Source organism: Osmerus eperlanus, chromosome 15 (assembly GCF_963692335.1).
Source record: "Osmerus eperlanus chromosome 15, fOsmEpe2.1, whole genome shotgun sequence".
NCBI lineage: Eukaryota > Metazoa > Chordata > Actinopteri > Osmeriformes > Osmeridae > Osmerus > Osmerus eperlanus.
Genome location: NC_085032.1, coordinates 16,633,533 through 16,648,248, shown reverse-complemented (window position 1 = coordinate 16,648,248; position 14,716 = coordinate 16,633,533). Strand labels below are relative to the sequence as shown.

Genomic DNA, 14,716 nt, shown 5'->3' with positions numbered 1-14,716 from the left:
TGCACAACATCCTCTCAGCTGCAATGTTACACAGTTCAAGGATAGATCTGTATTTTGCATATATCTAGCATATGTAATGCTAATGCCTGTGTTTGGCTATGTGGGACACAGATGTTTGTAGAAGTGTGCATTATCTGCCATTGTACAATCATTACACTTAGTGTTACCTTACCCCAAACAGATGGTTTAAACATGAGACAATAGCAACCACATATATATGATTATTTGGGCCAGTAATTTTAGTTTTAAATGATCTTTGATTGTGAGGAATTGATTCGTCCCTCATTTTGTCAATCTTAGATCAAACTAATAACGTAGATATTGAATCAGTTTAATTTGGGGGTCGCTGTTCGTAATCTCCAAATTTGACCTGCCTCACGTCGCGCACGGCCTAGGGGCGCGGCCTTTACCTGCGTAGACCTGAATACACGTAACTGATTGGTTGCGATCTTGATCCACACCTACATTGGTCTCCACACCCACAACACACCTTCATTTAAAACCACCACCTGTTTCCATTTGGCTTGGTACACTCATGACTTTTGTGGCAGTGCGACGAGAAGCGTAACCGACAGCGTCGAAGAACTGAACACTTTTAACTTGAACGTCGTGCTTGAGCCGAACGGGCCGACACTCAGCATGGCAGACTGGAAGATCCCAGTTAACTACAACTACAACCCGTCCTACCACGCGTACGCATATGGGCTCATGTACCAAACCGGATCAGAGCAAAATAACTCAAACTTACCGGGCTGGGCCGAGGCCGCGTACCAAACGGGGGCTAATGGAGGCTACTATTCGAATCCGCAGCTCGCGGCGCCGCAGCAAGAATCGCCACCCCGGAGCCCAGAATACGTCGCTGTAAATAACGTCCATTACCCGGGACCGAGTGTCCTGTATTTTGGCGACTCTCACATGCAGACCGGGCGCCTTTTCCTGCCCCACAACCGGACCGAACTTGATGAAAGGACTAAAGTTGAGCACGTAAATAGCGACACCCCAACAAGTGATTCTGAGGCTCACACATCGCCAGGTATGTGTATAGCTAGCACTGCTAGGTAGCTAGCTAGTGTGCTAGTAGAGCTAGATAGATGGCTAACTACGTTGGCAAGCAATACACATCTGCAAGCTAATATTTACTATTGAGTGATGTGCATGGCACCGGTAACCTACATTTTCTGGGTCCCGGTCAAGGGCTGCGATCTCCACCGCCAACCATGAATTCAAAGCCATCTTGAAAGTAGTTAGCGCGACGACTGTCCGTTGTTTGGGGGTCTCAGTAATGTATGGCGCCGCCGTGTGGCTGTCGTTTGCATTCTCATATTTGGTATTTTACTTTTCGTCTCGTTCAGACTCTTGGAGTTCAGGGAGCAACAGAGGTTTTGTTCCTCAGACCCACCCTGCCGACTGGAGGCCGGACGACCCGGGCGATGAGACAGACGGCGGGAGCCCCGGAAACGTATCCAGCTCTCTCCCTGAAGAAGACCCGACTCCTCCGGGCGGCGAGGCGGTCAGTAACCCCGGGCCCGTTCCCCAGTCGACATCGAAGACGAAACCCAAGGCTCGGGCGGCCTTCTCCGATAGCCAAATGACGGCCCTGACCCACCGGTTCAGCATCCAGAGATACCTCACCCCGGTGGAGATGAAAACAATGGCTAGGCTGACCGGGCTGACGTACAAACAGGTGAGACCATTATCATTACTTTTATTTAAAACCCAAGTCGGTCATATACTTGTGGTTGGTGATTTAGTTTTGAACTGTGCCTGGAAAACAGAGTTCATGACCCTGACAACAAAATATTGTTAGAACTGTGCACTTTTGATCCTTAATCTTCTGTAGCCTACATTTTGTACGTGACTTTGGATAAATCGCTTTTTAGTCTTTTTTTGCCAATTAATGTTATGTAAACGTGTGTTAGGTGAAGACCTGGTTCCAGAACCGCAGGATGAAGCTGAGGAGACACCAGAAGGACAACAGCTGGGTGTCTGAGAGGTACACAGGGCCAGCGGGCTACCCCAGCACCCCCACGGGCCCAGCGGGCTACCCCAGCACCCCCACAGCCAACCAGGTGAGCTCATTAGACCAGGAAAAACACCAGGTACATGGATACATGCATCATTATATAATCTAGATGTGTGTTAATCATTGGTTCATCTGTAGTCCAGCCAGTGTGTCCTGTTCAATAACAGAGACTTAAGGCACGGACTCAAAGTAACTCATCCACAATGGAGGCCTCTTCACAGTTTGGACGAGGTCTTAAAGGCAGGATGATACAGGGCTGGAGATGAGGGGAGACCCTCTCCACTAAATGTTTATTGCTACATGTGATCATAACGTTCTCTGTGTGCCAGTTTCCAGCCGGTGCTCAGACTCCAGACTACTACACACAGCCCATGAGGGAAGCAGGCCAGGGCGTCTCCAAGCTGCCCTACTACTCCGGCCCTGCGGCCTACCCTGCCCCTCCTCCCCCCTCCCCTCAGCCAGGGCCCCGCTCCCTGGCCCCCTGCTGGCCTCGGCCCCCTGCCGTCACCCACTACCAGTACAACCCCCCCGGCTACACCCCCGCGGAGTCTGTCTCCATCACCAGCATGAACAGAGACAAGGAGAACCCTGTCCTCCCCAGCCCCCCACACGGGGGGCCCGAGGCCGGCCTCTAGACACAAGGAACACCACGCATTTCCTTTTTGTATTGTTTTTTTGCCTTGTAAAGTTTCCATGGGCTGTTTACAATGTGTCAGTAGATATGCCGTCTCTTCAACGGAGTGTTAGTGGTGGTATCATGAGCTAGGAGTTTTTAATTGATTGTTCATATCTTTTTATATTTGTATACCATGTCTATCAAAGTTCTTACCAGAGTATTTATAGTGGATGTGTTCTCTGCAGTGTGCTTGGAGCAGCTTGCTTAATGCCATTCTATCTAGACTTGTACCAAGAGCTGCCACACATCTGATGTGTACACATCTTACTGTACTGTGTACACATCTTACTGCACTGAATGGTTGTCATTCCAAGTCCCGTAGGTGAAAGAGCTTCTCTCCTTTCAGCTTAACAGGTTTTTATTTGGGTTGGCTTTTTTTTAATACAAACCCTGATTGGTTTCCCTTTTGTTGGAAACAGTTTTAAATAAACATAAATGGTTTTGGCCTGGTGTTCATAAGATCTGATTTGGAATGTATTTTTTAACTATATAAAATGGGAACTGGGCTCACTTTTGGGTATGAACTTTGGGGTATTTCCTTTCAAATAAATGCCTGTTAACTGATATTTTATCTGACTGTTTTTGTAATGACGTATGGAGATCTTGCATTATGAGGCTGAAATATCAAATAAATCAGTTTTCATGTTCAGCACCCCTGATTCTTTAAAACAAATGTACAAAACGGTTCTCTTGTAACAAAGGTTTTTATTGAAAAGATTGTATATTTACATCAGAACCAACAGTTGAGGGTGACTGTAATATACAAGTCAATATTGCGCCCATCACCATTTTACAATCACACTGAACCCCAGAACAAGTCATTCATACGTAGCTTCACTCGTCCCTTTATCTCCCCTCACCATCTGTACGTCCCTTTTCAACCATGATGGGGTGAGTCTCCTGCTGCACCCAGAAGGCCTCAGACTCTCCCCCACCCACAGGTGTGTACATGTACTGTTTTCTGTCTGACATGATGGGGAATGTGTATGTAAATGTACTGTTTCCTCTATCAGGTGTGTGTGTGTGCACTAGTCCATCTTGAGGCTGCGGTAGATGTAGCGTATGAACGCCAGTGATGCCCAGAAGGACACTGTTCCCAGCATGAGGGAGAACACCAGCGCTGTGAGCAGCGAGTACCCGAAGAACTCTGCGCTTTGGACCATCCCGCTCATGGAGGAGCGGTTCCGGTAGTAGAACAGCGAGTACACAAAGATGAAGATGCCGGTGGAGCCGGCGCTCATGATGCTGCGCCACCACCAGCGGTAGTCCTCCCCTGAGAGCAGGAAGTAGGTGAGCGCCACGGAGATGCACGCGCCCACGGAGAGCAGGATAGCAAACACACACAGCAGGATGCCGTACAGCGTGTAGTGCTCACGGCCCCACACCGTGGCAAAGATGTAGTACAGCTCTACTGAGATGGCACTGGGGGGGTGGGGGGGGGAGAGAGGGACACATTCAGGGGTTTCATATGAGTATTCTGCCATAGCAATATAAAAAAATCTGTCATCATTCACAATAGGTGAATAGGTGTATTACTTTGATCTCTATGAGCCGATTTGCTCATTGCTACCGTGGATCTTTTAACTCCTAGCATTGCTACATTTAGTCATCTTATCCAGAGTCACTTACAGTAAGTACAGGGACATTCCCCCGAGGCAAGTAGGATGAAGTGCCTTGCCCAAGGACACAACATCATTTTGCACGGCCAGGAATCGAACCAGCAACCTTCTGATTATTAGCCAGATTTCCTAACCGCTCAGCCAACTGAATCCCATGATGATACTACACATCGTCTTGCCCCATATACCCCCCCCCCCCCATGCTCACCTGAAGGGCAGGAAGCCCCCTATGGCCATGTGCACGGCTGTGTGCTTGTACCAGGGCTGCTGGGGGATCTGCCGGGGGATGTTGCGCGTGCGGCAGGGCGCCTGGAAGCTTCCGGCCCGGTTCCTCCCCACGATGCCCCCGATCACGGTGAGAGGGAAGCCCACCAGCACCCAGGCGCCCAGCAGCAGCAGCACGGTGGAGGCGGGCAGAGCCTGTGTGGAGCCGCTCCACCAGTGGACCGAGTTCACCACACTCCACGTCAGGAAGAGGGGGGCTGGAGGACAGGGAAGAGGGACAGGGAAGAGGGACAGGGAAGAGGGACAGGGAAGAGGGACAGGAAAGAGGGACAGGGAAGAGGGACAGGGAAGAGGGACAGGAAAGAGGGACAGGGAAGAGGGACAGGGAAGAGGGACAGGAAAGAGGGACAGGGAAGAGGGACAGGGAAGAGGGACAGGGAAGAGGGACAGGAAAGAGGGACAGGGAAGAGGGACAGGGAAGAGGGACAGGAAAGAGGGACAGGAAAGAGGGACAGGGAAGAGGGACAGGCACAATCAAAACAGATCAGAGGGGGGGGGGGGGATGGATGGAGTGAGTGGAGGAAGATGGAAGTATAGCAAGTAAGGAGGATGGGAGAGAGAGCAGAGAAGGAAGGGTGGAGGGACAAGGGGAAAAACATCAATAGAAAGAAAACTGATTTATGGTTGAAAAATTCAGTTCAAGCTACAGTGCACAAATCCATTACAGGGACATTATCGGGGCACGGAACACAAAACGAAATGGAAGAAGTCTACGCTCTAAATTTTGTTCTTAAAAACCAACATCTTCATGTACTCACCCCCACATAGAAAGAACAGAGAAATAACATTTCACAGCAGATAAATCCCATCTCACAGCTTCAGATAAAAGCGTAACAGCTAAATGAACCCATTTGTTATTTCCACCCAGAGTTTCCCCTGGCCGTGGCGTTCCTCCTCACCGGAGAAGAGCGAGGAGGTGAGGATGATGTTCCACACCCAGCGCTGCCCGTGGAGCTGTGTGTAGAAGCCGCAGGAACAATACCCAGACACACAGCTCGTCAGAGCGTACAGCACGATGGCAGCTGAGTTGATGGCGCCATGACGATGCACATTGAACATCCCCAGCAACGCCAGGACAATGATACCTGGGGGAGGGAGGGGGAGAGAGGGAGGGAGGGGGAGAGGGGGAGGGAGGGAGGAGGAGAGGGGAGTGAGGGAGGGGGAGAGAGTGAGGGAGTGAGTGAGGGGGAGAGGGGGAGGGAGGGGGAGAGGGTGAGGAAGGGGGGGGAGTGAGGGAGGGGGAGTGAGTGAGGGAGGGAGGGGGAGGGAGTGAGGGAGGGGGAGTGAGGGAGGGAGGGGGAGTGAGGGAGGGAGGGAGGGGGAGTGAGGGAGGGGGAGTGAGTGAGGGAGGGAGGGGGAGTGAGGGAGGGAGGGGGGGAGGAAGAGATGAGTGGTAACATCTGTTTTTCTCAGCTTATCAGCTTCCAAGCTCTCTTGTCTTGTAAGTTACACAGACGTCCAACCAAACAACAGCAGACACTGTCAGTTTGGCAACAAGAATGTCCAGTTTACAAGCCATTATCTGTACAAATGTTATCATCGCGGTCCACGTGGATTCTGTGTCAGTGTTTGTAGGTACTGTTGCTGTGTGTGCGTGTATGTGGTGTGTGTGGTGTGTGCATGTGTATGTGGTGTGTGTGTGTGGTGTGTGTGTGTATGTGGTGTGTGTGTGTGGTGTGTGTATGTGGTGTGTGTATGTGGTGTGTGTGTGTGGTGTGGCCTGGTCGTCGGTCAGCCAACGCTGGACCTGGTCGCGAGTCTCCCGGTCCTGTCCTACATCTATAAAGTTGAACAATGGATTTTGGTGTTTTAAAAACCCATCGACACTGTATGACTATGTTTAGCCTGTGTTCTGCTCCTCTCTCCCACCAACCGTCTCTGGAGGAGGGGATCCCTCTCTGAATTGCTCCTCCCAAGGTTTCTTCCATTTTTTTCTCCTGTTGAGAGTTTTTTGGGAGTGTGTGTGTGTGTGGTGTGTGTGTGTGGTGTGTGTGTGTGTGGTGTGTGTGTGTGTGTGGTGTGTGTGTGTGGTGTGTGTGTGTGTGGTGTGTGTGTGTGTGTGTGTGTGTGTGTGTGTGTGTGTGGTGTGTGTGTGTGTGTGTGTGTGTGTGTGTGTGTGTGTGTGGTGTGTGGTGTGTGTGTGTGTGTGGTGTGTGTGTGTGTGTGTGTGTGTGCTAACCTGTTGCCAGGGTCAGGAACTGAGCCCCTACTCCCAGCACGGCACACAGCAGGCTCTTGTAGGGGGGAAAGCGGAACACGTCTGTGTGGATGATCTTCCAGCCGTTGTCCCCCTGGTCCATATCCTCACAGCCCCCCTCCTCCTCCACGTTATACCTGCAGAACAGCAGCTCAGCTCTCCAGGCTGGTGGCTCTGCAGCGGTCCTCACCAGCCTCTCCCACCCCCACTTCACCTCCACCCCACCACCAGCATCCACCTCCACCCCACCACCAGCATCCACCTCCACCCCACCACCACCAGCATCCACCTCCACCCCACCACCAGCATCCACCTCCACCCCACCACCACCAGCATCCACCCCCACCCCACCACCAGCATCCACCCCCACCCCACCACCAGCATCCACCTCCACCCCACCACCACCAGCATCCACCTCCACCCCACCACCAGCATCCACCTCCACCCCACCACCAGCATCCACCTCCACCCCACCACCAGCATCCACCTCCACCCCACCACCACCAGCATCCACCCCCACCCCACCACCAGCATCCACCTCCACCCCACCACCAGCATCCACCCCCACCCCACCACCACCAGCATCCACCCCCACCCCACCACCAGCATCCACCTCCACCCCACCACCACCAGCATCCACCTCCACCCCACCACCAGCATCCACCTCCACCCCACCACCAGCATCCACCTCCACCCCACCACCACCAGCATCCACCTCCACCCCACCACCAGCATCCACCTCCACCCCACCACCAGCATCCACCTCCACCCCACCCATACCTGGCGAAGTCATTCTTCAGCACCCTCATGAGGATGATGATGACAAAGCCCAGCAGCAGCACCACCAGCACCAGGGAGTTGATGATGGAGAGCCAGTGGATCTCCAGGGTCTTGGGGAAGAAGGAGTGATCCCTCAGCCTCTCCCCGCGCCGCGCTGCACTCAGCGGGCTCTCGTACCAGCGCACGCTATAGGTGTGGGTGACCTGCAGCCCCCCGCCCGGCCCGCCGCCCACACCGCCTGCCTCCTCCAGGGGCACGGGCTTCACGTCCTTCACAGACACGTTGGCGAAGATCACAGAGTCGCCGTTGTACTCGATGTTGAAGTCCAGGTGTGTCCACAGGCCCACCTGCATGGGGGGGAGACACACAGGGTAGGTTTATAGGATGCAGAGGGGAGCTGAGAGGGTGTTTGGCTGAGGAGAGAAGTATGAGAGAGGAGAGGAGTACAAGAGAGGAGAGGAGTACAAGAGAGGAGAGGAGGATAGGAGAGGAGAGGAGTACAAGAGAGGAGAGGAGTACAAGAGAGGAGAGGAGGATAGGAGAGGAGAGGAGTACAAGAGAGGAGAGGAGTACAAGAGAGGAGAGGAGGATAGGAGAGGAGAGGAGTACAAGAGAGGAGAGGAGGATAGGAGAGGAGAGGAGTACAAGAGAGGAGAGGAGGATAGGAGAGGAGAAGAGGAGGGCCCACCTTGTGACTGTGAGGTAAGAAGCCGCTCTCCTCCATGTATCCCACAAAGCCCCAGATCGGAATGTCGTCCAGGACAAACTCAAAGTAGTACAGCTCCTCCACAGCCTCTCTGAGCTGGTCCACCTGCAAGACACAGCCCGAGACAGTGACCCTCCGGCCCCCGCCCGACCCCTACCGGGCCCCCGCTCGGCCCCTACCGGGCCCCCGCCGGGAAACCTTCCACACGCCAAGTACCTCTTTCTCTGTGAGCGTCAGCTGGCACAGCTGTTTTTTCTCTGTTTTCTCTCTGAAGCGAATGTCGTAGAGAGACTCTGCCATCCTGTCTCCATCCAGGACTTCTCCCAGGCTCAGAGACTTGTGGTGCACCTGGAGAGGAACGCCATCAATACAGACCACGTTGCTGTGTGACTAGAATATATTACTAGACTTTCCTCTGGATCAATATAGTATCTGTCTATCATCTATCTAGACTGAGAGTGACTCGATGACATTAAACTCTAAGTCACTTATGTAACTGTAAGGAAATGTTGTCATGAAGTAAGAGCTAATATTTATACTGATCCTTGTTAAACACTTGTAATATTTAAACTCACCTCTTTCGGCCTGCAAACAGGCAATGTGTAATAATGATACGTTTCCTGGGGGTTGTGATAAGGCCCAACTTTGTTTACATAGAGAGTAACCGGGTCCCCTTGCTTGAAGTTTGCTGCCCACCCGAAATGTGGCAAAAGGCACAATACAAAGAGCAACATCTGGCCAGCTGCTCGCGGGACAAGCTTTTTCGCTCCATTCATTGTGGTCTCTGTCGAGAGAAACGAATGAATCGGATAACTTCTATGAGCAACTGATGTACGGGACCACAATCAGAGATGGACAGGCGTTGTGCAGGTGTTAAAAGGTTAGAGGAATAGTATAGGCAGGCTGCTACTATGACGGCTGCTGCACAACATTTAACTGACAATATCTAACAATAATAACAACAGCGCTGTCCACGAAAGACAACATTGTTACAATGTAACATTTTAACCAATGGATGCAACTACTTTAGCAGCATCAAGCCAGAATGTTCAATTATTGTGGCAGATTATTTTTTATCCTCGTCAAACTAGCTCTACTTGATCCAGGCTTGCTACAGGACAGATCGTACCAAACGCGCCTGTTCTCTCTGGATTCCTCAGACTCCAGGCCCAGGAACTCGCCTCTTCGCACCCCTTCTCTTCAGTTTTGCTGGGATCTAATCGAAATATTTGAAGACATTTTTAATTTCCGTTTTGTTCAAATGCGCTACACTGATTATACACAGATACGGGTTAATACCGTACTTAAAAAGACACATTAAATTGGTTGAGCGAAGGGAACCGACTCCACGTCACCTAAAAAATGAAAATAACGACGACCGACTTTTCCGGAGTGGGCGGGGTAAAGCTAACCCCACCTCCATATTACCTGAACCAAATCTTTATTTTTAACGTTTTTTTAAACACGTTATAAAACATGTATATATGTGATTTGTAGATTGAAATAAATAAATTAAACGTTGTATGTCAAATATGTTTGTTTCTGATTCTTTATTTATAGTTTTTTCATTACCGGATTTTCCTGAATCTCACCAATCGAACGTCTTGGTGGCACTTTCAAAGACACAGACATGTTAATCAACACCGCATCATCGATAACACTGCTTCCAATAGCGTCATGCGCTCAAGCTCTTGTTGTAATGTCTAGATGTAATTTTCGCGCGAAATAATCTCTGCACCACCGTTCCAGAGGAAGGGTAAGTCCGCTGTAAACAAGGGTCTTTTTCCATTATAAGAAATCTCTCATTCTGTCTTCGTCAAAAAATACGATAGTGTGTATTTAAAACTTCCCGCTGCAGATTTTAGGTAATCCGGCATGAACGGACTCATTATTTTGCAGCTTTTTTGTTTTGTGTCTGAAACTCCACCGCCATGGGAATTCACGGACTTGCTAAGTTGATAGCCGACCAGGCACCAGGTGCCATCAAAGAACAAGAAATGAAGAACTTCTTTGGTAAACAGACCCATTTCTAAGCAGCGTTGTTAGAAGCTACATTATATCGATTGCTATGCGCTGAACGTCTCGCTTCCGTACACTTTGGCTAGTTAGCCAGCTAGCTAGCTGACCAGCGTTCAACTCCAAAGTACGACACAACATACCGGCTACAACGAAGGTTGTTTAGCTAGGTGGCGAAGGTTTTGTGACTAACGTGTTTTTGCATGTATGATGTTTTAACACAGGGCGAAAGATCGCTATTGATGCGTCCATGTGCATCTATCAGTTCCTCATCGCTGTCAGACAGGATGGTAATGTTCTCCAGAACGAGGACGGAGAGACAACCAGGTAACCATCTCGTGATTTCTCGTCTCCACATACAATCACTGTATCCACTTCCTTTTTGGGGGGCATATACTTATAATTGTAATCCTTGATCGCTAACTAGTGTCTGGCCTGTTCTACCTCTCTTCCTGTGTATCTGCAGCCACTTGATGGGCATGTTCTACCGGACCATCCGCATGCTGGAGAACGGTATTAAACCGGTGTACGTGTTTGACGGCAAGCCTCCGCAGCTCAAGTCAGGAGAGGTGTGTTCTCGGGTTATATTAGTACCTGGCTTGTACCTTCAGTTTCTTATGTTACAAACAGCCATAGGTCTGCGTCTTAAGCTTGTTCATTTTTCTATGTGTGTGTGACAGCTGGAGAAGAGAGGGGAGAGGAGAGCCGAGGCTGAGAAGCTACTTGCCCAGGCTCAGGAAGCAGGTGAGAGAACCCTCTACAGCTGATGGAAGCTTTCACCTCACAGACATGACCTCAGGGGGGGACACCAGGGCTTTTTACATGACCTCATTCCATAGAGTCGCGGGGCTCAAATCAATGTCTGAATTTCACACAATAGAATACACAATGTTCTTGTTTCATGTTGGGGGTAACACAATTCTTGGTGTGGCTGTAGTAAAAAAGTTTCTGAAGGTTGGAAAAATATTTTCTACAAAATGTTTCTAGAGGTTTGAAAATACTTTTGAAAAAAAGCTTTGAAAGGTTTAAAAAATATTAGTGATTTGTCCCAGACATGTTTTTCATTGTCCCCGGGACAGAATAATTTGGAGCTCTGGTTGACACATGCTTGTCTTGACCACTAGGGGAGCAGGAGAACATAGACAAGTTCAGCAAGCGTCTGGTGAAAGTCACCAGGCAACACAACGATGAGTGTAAGAAGCTGCTTACACTCATGGGAGTTCCGTACGTAGAGGTAGGAGTCCAGCAGCCTCTATACCCTCAGCCTCTCCTCTCTATACCCCCCGCCTCTCCCCTCTATACCCCCAGCCTCTCCCCTCTATACCCTCAGCCTCTCCTCTCTATACCCCCAGCCTCTCCCTTCTCTACCCCCAGCCTCTCCTCTCTCTACCCCCAGCATCTCTCTCTACCCCCTGCATCTCCTCTCTCTACCCCCAGCCTCTCCTCTCTATACCCCCAGCCTCTGCCCTCTATACTCTCAGCCTCTCCTCTCTACCCCCAGCCTCTCCCCTCTCTACCCCCAGTCTCTCCCCTCTATAACCCCAGCCTCTCCTCTCTCTGCTATTGCATCCTTCCACAAGTCGAACATATTCAGATATGTGAATGTAAAGATGATAGCTGTGGTGTACCTGAGGCAGGTGTGTTGTACCTGAGGCAGGTGTGGTGTACCTGGGGCAGGTGTGTTGTACCTGAGGCAGGTGTGGTGTACCTGAGACAGGTGTGGTGTACCTGAGACAGGTGTGATGTTCCCTCCAGGCCCCGTGTGAAGCAGAGGCCAGCTGTGCCGCTCTGGTGAAAGCAGGGAAGGTGTTTGCCACGGCGACGGAGGACATGGACGGGCTGACGTTTGGGACAGGCGTCCTGCTCAGACACCTCACCGCCAGCGAAGCCAAGTAGCTCCTCCCCCATACTCACATCTTTAGCTCCTCCCCCCATACTCACAAAATGTTATGTACTCAGATGTGATGTACTTAAATGTAATGTAAAGGTATAAAGAAGATGTATCCTGTTTTTGGTTGTTTTGAGCTCACTGAAGATTATTTGTCGTTGACAGGAAGTTGCCTATCCAGGAGTTCCATTTCAGTCGTATTCTGCAGGACATCGGTCTGTCTCACGAGCAGGTACCTCAGCATGACCTCCCCTCCACCCCACACCTCCCCCCTCCACACCTCCTCCCCCTCCACACCTCCTCCCCCCTCCACACCTCCTCCCCCCTCCACACCTCCTCCCCCCTCCACTCCACACCTCCTCCCCCCTCCACACCTCCTCCCCCCTCCACACCTCCTCCCCCCTCCACACCTCCTCCCCCTCCACACCTCCTCCCCCCTCCACACCTCCTCCCCCTCCACACCTCCTCCCCCCTCCACACCTCCTCCCCCCTCCACTCCACACCTCCTCCCCCCTCCACACCTCCTCCCCCCTCCACACCTCCTCCCCCCTCCACTCCACACCTCCTCCCTCCTCCCCCCTCCACACCTCCTCCCCCCTCCACACCTCCTCCCCCCTCCACCCCACACCTCCCCCCTCCACACCTCCCCCCTCCACACCTCCTCCCCCTCCACACCTCCCCCTCCACACCTCCTCCCCCCTCCACACCTCCTCCCCCCTCCACACCTCCCCCTCCACACCTCCTCCCTCCTCCACACCTCCTCCCCCCTCCACACCTCCTCCCCCTCCACACCTCCTCCCCCTCCACACCTCCTCCCCCTCCACACCTCCTCCCCCTCCACACCTCCTCCCCCCTCCACACCTCCCCCCTCCACACCTCCCCCCTCCACACCTCCCCCCTCCACACCTCCTCCCCCCTCCACCCCACACCTCCCCCCTCCACACCTCCCCCCTCCACACCTCCTCCCCCCTCCACACCTCTCCACTCCACACCTCCCCCCTCCACACTTCCTCCCCTCCTTCTGTTAACCCTCCCTCTGTTATCTGCCCCCCCTCCCTTCCTGCCCCCCTCCCCTCCATCTCAGTTCATAGATCTGTGCATCCTGCTGGGCTGTGACTACTGCGGCACTATCAAGGGCATCGGGCCCAAGAGGGCCATGGACCTCATCAGGCAGCACGGCTCCATCGAGGAGATCCTCGACAACATCGACCTATCCGTGAGCTCACACACACACAGCGCTCCTCACTCATTGGTCCACAGAGGGATCCTCACACCGCTCCCCTCATCTAGCGGGATAAACCTTTGAGACCAACAATGCAGTCTACTGCATAGGCTGGGTCACATGCTGTTGATGGTGATGAAGCTGTCAGCTGACCTGGGAGAGTCTGCTCCTCTAAGAACTCTGACCTGTGAACTCTGACCTGTGAACTCTGACCTGTGAACTCTGACCTGTGACTGTTGTCTCCTCTGGTATAGAAGCACCCTGTACCGGAGGACTGGCTGTACAAGGAGGCGCGCGGTCTGTTCCTGACCCCAGACGTGGTGGACTGCTCCTGCCTGGAGCTGAAGTGGAGCGAGCCGGATGAGGAGGGACTCGTCCAGTTCATGTGTGCAGAGAAACAGTTCAGGTGTGGCCCCTCCCTCTCTCCTCACCCTGCTGCGGGGCTGGACCTGTTTGTGTGTCTTGTCTAACTAACCTTGTTTGAACCATTAAACTCTTCACAAGTATAGTGAGACAAGAAAATGGACCTTGTCAAAGAGACTTCAAATCCTTTTTTTAGGCGTAAAAACTGTGAATTACCTAAAAAGTTAGTGGTTAGAGAGAACACAATTTTGAGTGGAAGTAAATGGTCAGACCCCACTAGGATAGAAAAACAAATGTGTGTGTGTGTGTTGACAGTGAGGACCGCATGCGTAACGGCTGTAAGAAGATCCTGAAGAGCCGCCAGGGCAGCACTCAAGGCCGGCTGGACTCCTTCTTCTCCGTCACGGGATCTCTGTCGTCCAAACGCAAGGTAGTGACAACCGGATGCCATCTTGGCTCCTGGTGTGCTGTGTGGCTGTGGAGTTTCAGCAGTTTTGTATCTGGGTTGGTCATCTCCTCCTCTTCCCCTCGTCTGCTCAGGAGCCCGAGATGAAGGGATCCACAAAGAAGAAGCTGAAGACTGGAGCCACGGCCGGGAAGTTTAAGAAGGGTAAATAAGGGAAGACAAAGCAGGAAGTTGTCAGTAGGGCGTCCTGGGGAGGAAAGAAGTTGATCAACTCTAAAAAAGCCCTTTGTGAACCAACTGTTTTTTATGTTGAAATTTGTTTTTTTATGAATGTGAAGTAAACGTTTTATGAAATGTTTTTTTCTTAGAATAAAAGTTGTAATGCCTTCTGGGAGAACTTGTTTGAATCATTGTAGTTTTTTTCTGGTACAATTTCTGTCTGTAGCCATTAACCAACATGATTGTTGTGATTTACTGTACTGGCAGCTCATGCAAAGTGCTAGAGACATGGTGATATGCAGTGACACCATTAATA

General features: G+C 51.6%; 3 protein-coding genes across 5 annotated transcripts; 2 read left to right on the top strand and 1 right to left on the bottom strand.

The window, feature by feature from the left end:
- The first annotated feature begins 506 nt into the window (after window positions 1–506).
- On the top strand, window positions 507–3,287 carry nanog (nanog homeobox). The gene is made up of 4 exons (XM_062479691.1): window positions 507–1,033; window positions 1,353–1,684; window positions 1,920–2,069; window positions 2,353–3,287. Exons 1-4 carry the CDS (start codon window positions 640–642, stop codon window positions 2,656–2,658), a joined length of 1,182 nt encoding a protein of 393 aa, XP_062335675.1. The 5' UTR covers window positions 507–639; the 3' UTR covers window positions 2,659–3,287.
- A 100-nt stretch (window positions 3,288–3,387) lies between these two features.
- On the bottom strand, window positions 3,388–9,681 carry tm9sf1 (transmembrane 9 superfamily member 1). Of its 3 annotated transcripts, none has more exons than XM_062479689.1 (10): window positions 9,642–9,681; window positions 9,416–9,502; window positions 8,862–9,070; window positions 8,503–8,634; window positions 8,269–8,391; window positions 7,581–7,927; window positions 6,783–6,937; window positions 5,503–5,688; window positions 4,527–4,800; window positions 3,388–4,121 (listed from the first exon to the last, which is right to left on the bottom strand). In XM_062479689.1, exons 3-10 carry the CDS (start codon window positions 9,060–9,062, stop codon window positions 3,728–3,730), a joined length of 1,812 nt encoding a protein of 603 aa, XP_062335673.1. In that variant the 5' UTR covers window positions 9,063–9,070; window positions 9,416–9,502; window positions 9,642–9,681; the 3' UTR covers window positions 3,388–3,727. The 3 variants fall into 3 exon arrangements, with proteins under 3 accessions (XP_062335673.1, XP_062335672.1, XP_062335674.1); XM_062479688.1 differs by having other exon boundaries at window positions 9,591–9,675; XM_062479690.1 differs by having other exon boundaries at window positions 9,425–9,502; window positions 9,591–9,666.
- Window positions 9,682–9,946: 265 nt separating this feature from the next.
- On the top strand, window positions 9,947–14,588 carry fen1 (flap structure-specific endonuclease 1). The gene is made up of 12 exons (XM_062479454.1): window positions 9,947–10,042; window positions 10,186–10,299; window positions 10,527–10,629; window positions 10,769–10,871; window positions 10,983–11,046; window positions 11,427–11,536; window positions 12,058–12,194; window positions 12,356–12,422; window positions 13,275–13,406; window positions 13,667–13,818; window positions 14,091–14,205; window positions 14,316–14,588. Exons 2-12 carry the CDS (start codon window positions 10,218–10,220, stop codon window positions 14,391–14,393), a joined length of 1,143 nt encoding a protein of 380 aa, XP_062335438.1. The 5' UTR covers window positions 9,947–10,042; window positions 10,186–10,217; the 3' UTR covers window positions 14,394–14,588.
- The last annotated feature ends 128 nt before the right edge of the window (window positions 14,589–14,716 follow it).

Excerpts from the sequence above, each read along its gene's own strand:
- nanog (XM_062479691.1), top strand. The coding sequence starts at position 640 with ATGGCAGACTGGAAGATCCCAGTTAACTACAACTACAACCCGTCCTAC. Across the intron at positions 1,034-1,352 it reads TGAGGCTCACACATCGCCAG|ACTCTTGGAGTTCAGGGAGC; the intron begins GTATGTGTATAG and ends CGTCTCGTTCAG. Across the intron at positions 2,070-2,352 it reads GCACCCCCACAGCCAACCAG|TTTCCAGCCGGTGCTCAGAC; the intron begins GTGAGCTCATTA and ends TCTGTGTGCCAG.
- tm9sf1 (XM_062479689.1), bottom strand. The coding sequence starts at position 9,062 with ATGAATGGAGCGAAAAAGCTTGTCCCGCGAGCAGCTGGCCAGATGTTG. Across the intron at positions 6,938-7,580 it reads CTGAAGAATGACTTCGCCAG|GTATAACGTGGAGGAGGAGG; the intron begins GTATGGGTGGGG and ends GCTGTTCTGCAG. Across the intron at positions 5,689-6,782 it reads GTTCCTGACCCTGGCAACAG|GTATCATTGTCCTGGCGTTG; the intron begins GTTAGCACACAC and ends TCCCTCCCCCAG.
- fen1 (XM_062479454.1), top strand. The coding sequence starts at position 10,218 with ATGGGAATTCACGGACTTGCTAAGTTGATAGCCGACCAGGCACCAGGT. Across the intron at positions 12,423-13,274 it reads TCGGTCTGTCTCACGAGCAG|TTCATAGATCTGTGCATCCT; the intron begins GTACCTCAGCAT and ends CCTCCATCTCAG. Across the intron at positions 13,819-14,090 it reads TGTGCAGAGAAACAGTTCAG|TGAGGACCGCATGCGTAACG; the intron begins GTGTGGCCCCTC and ends GTGTGTTGACAG.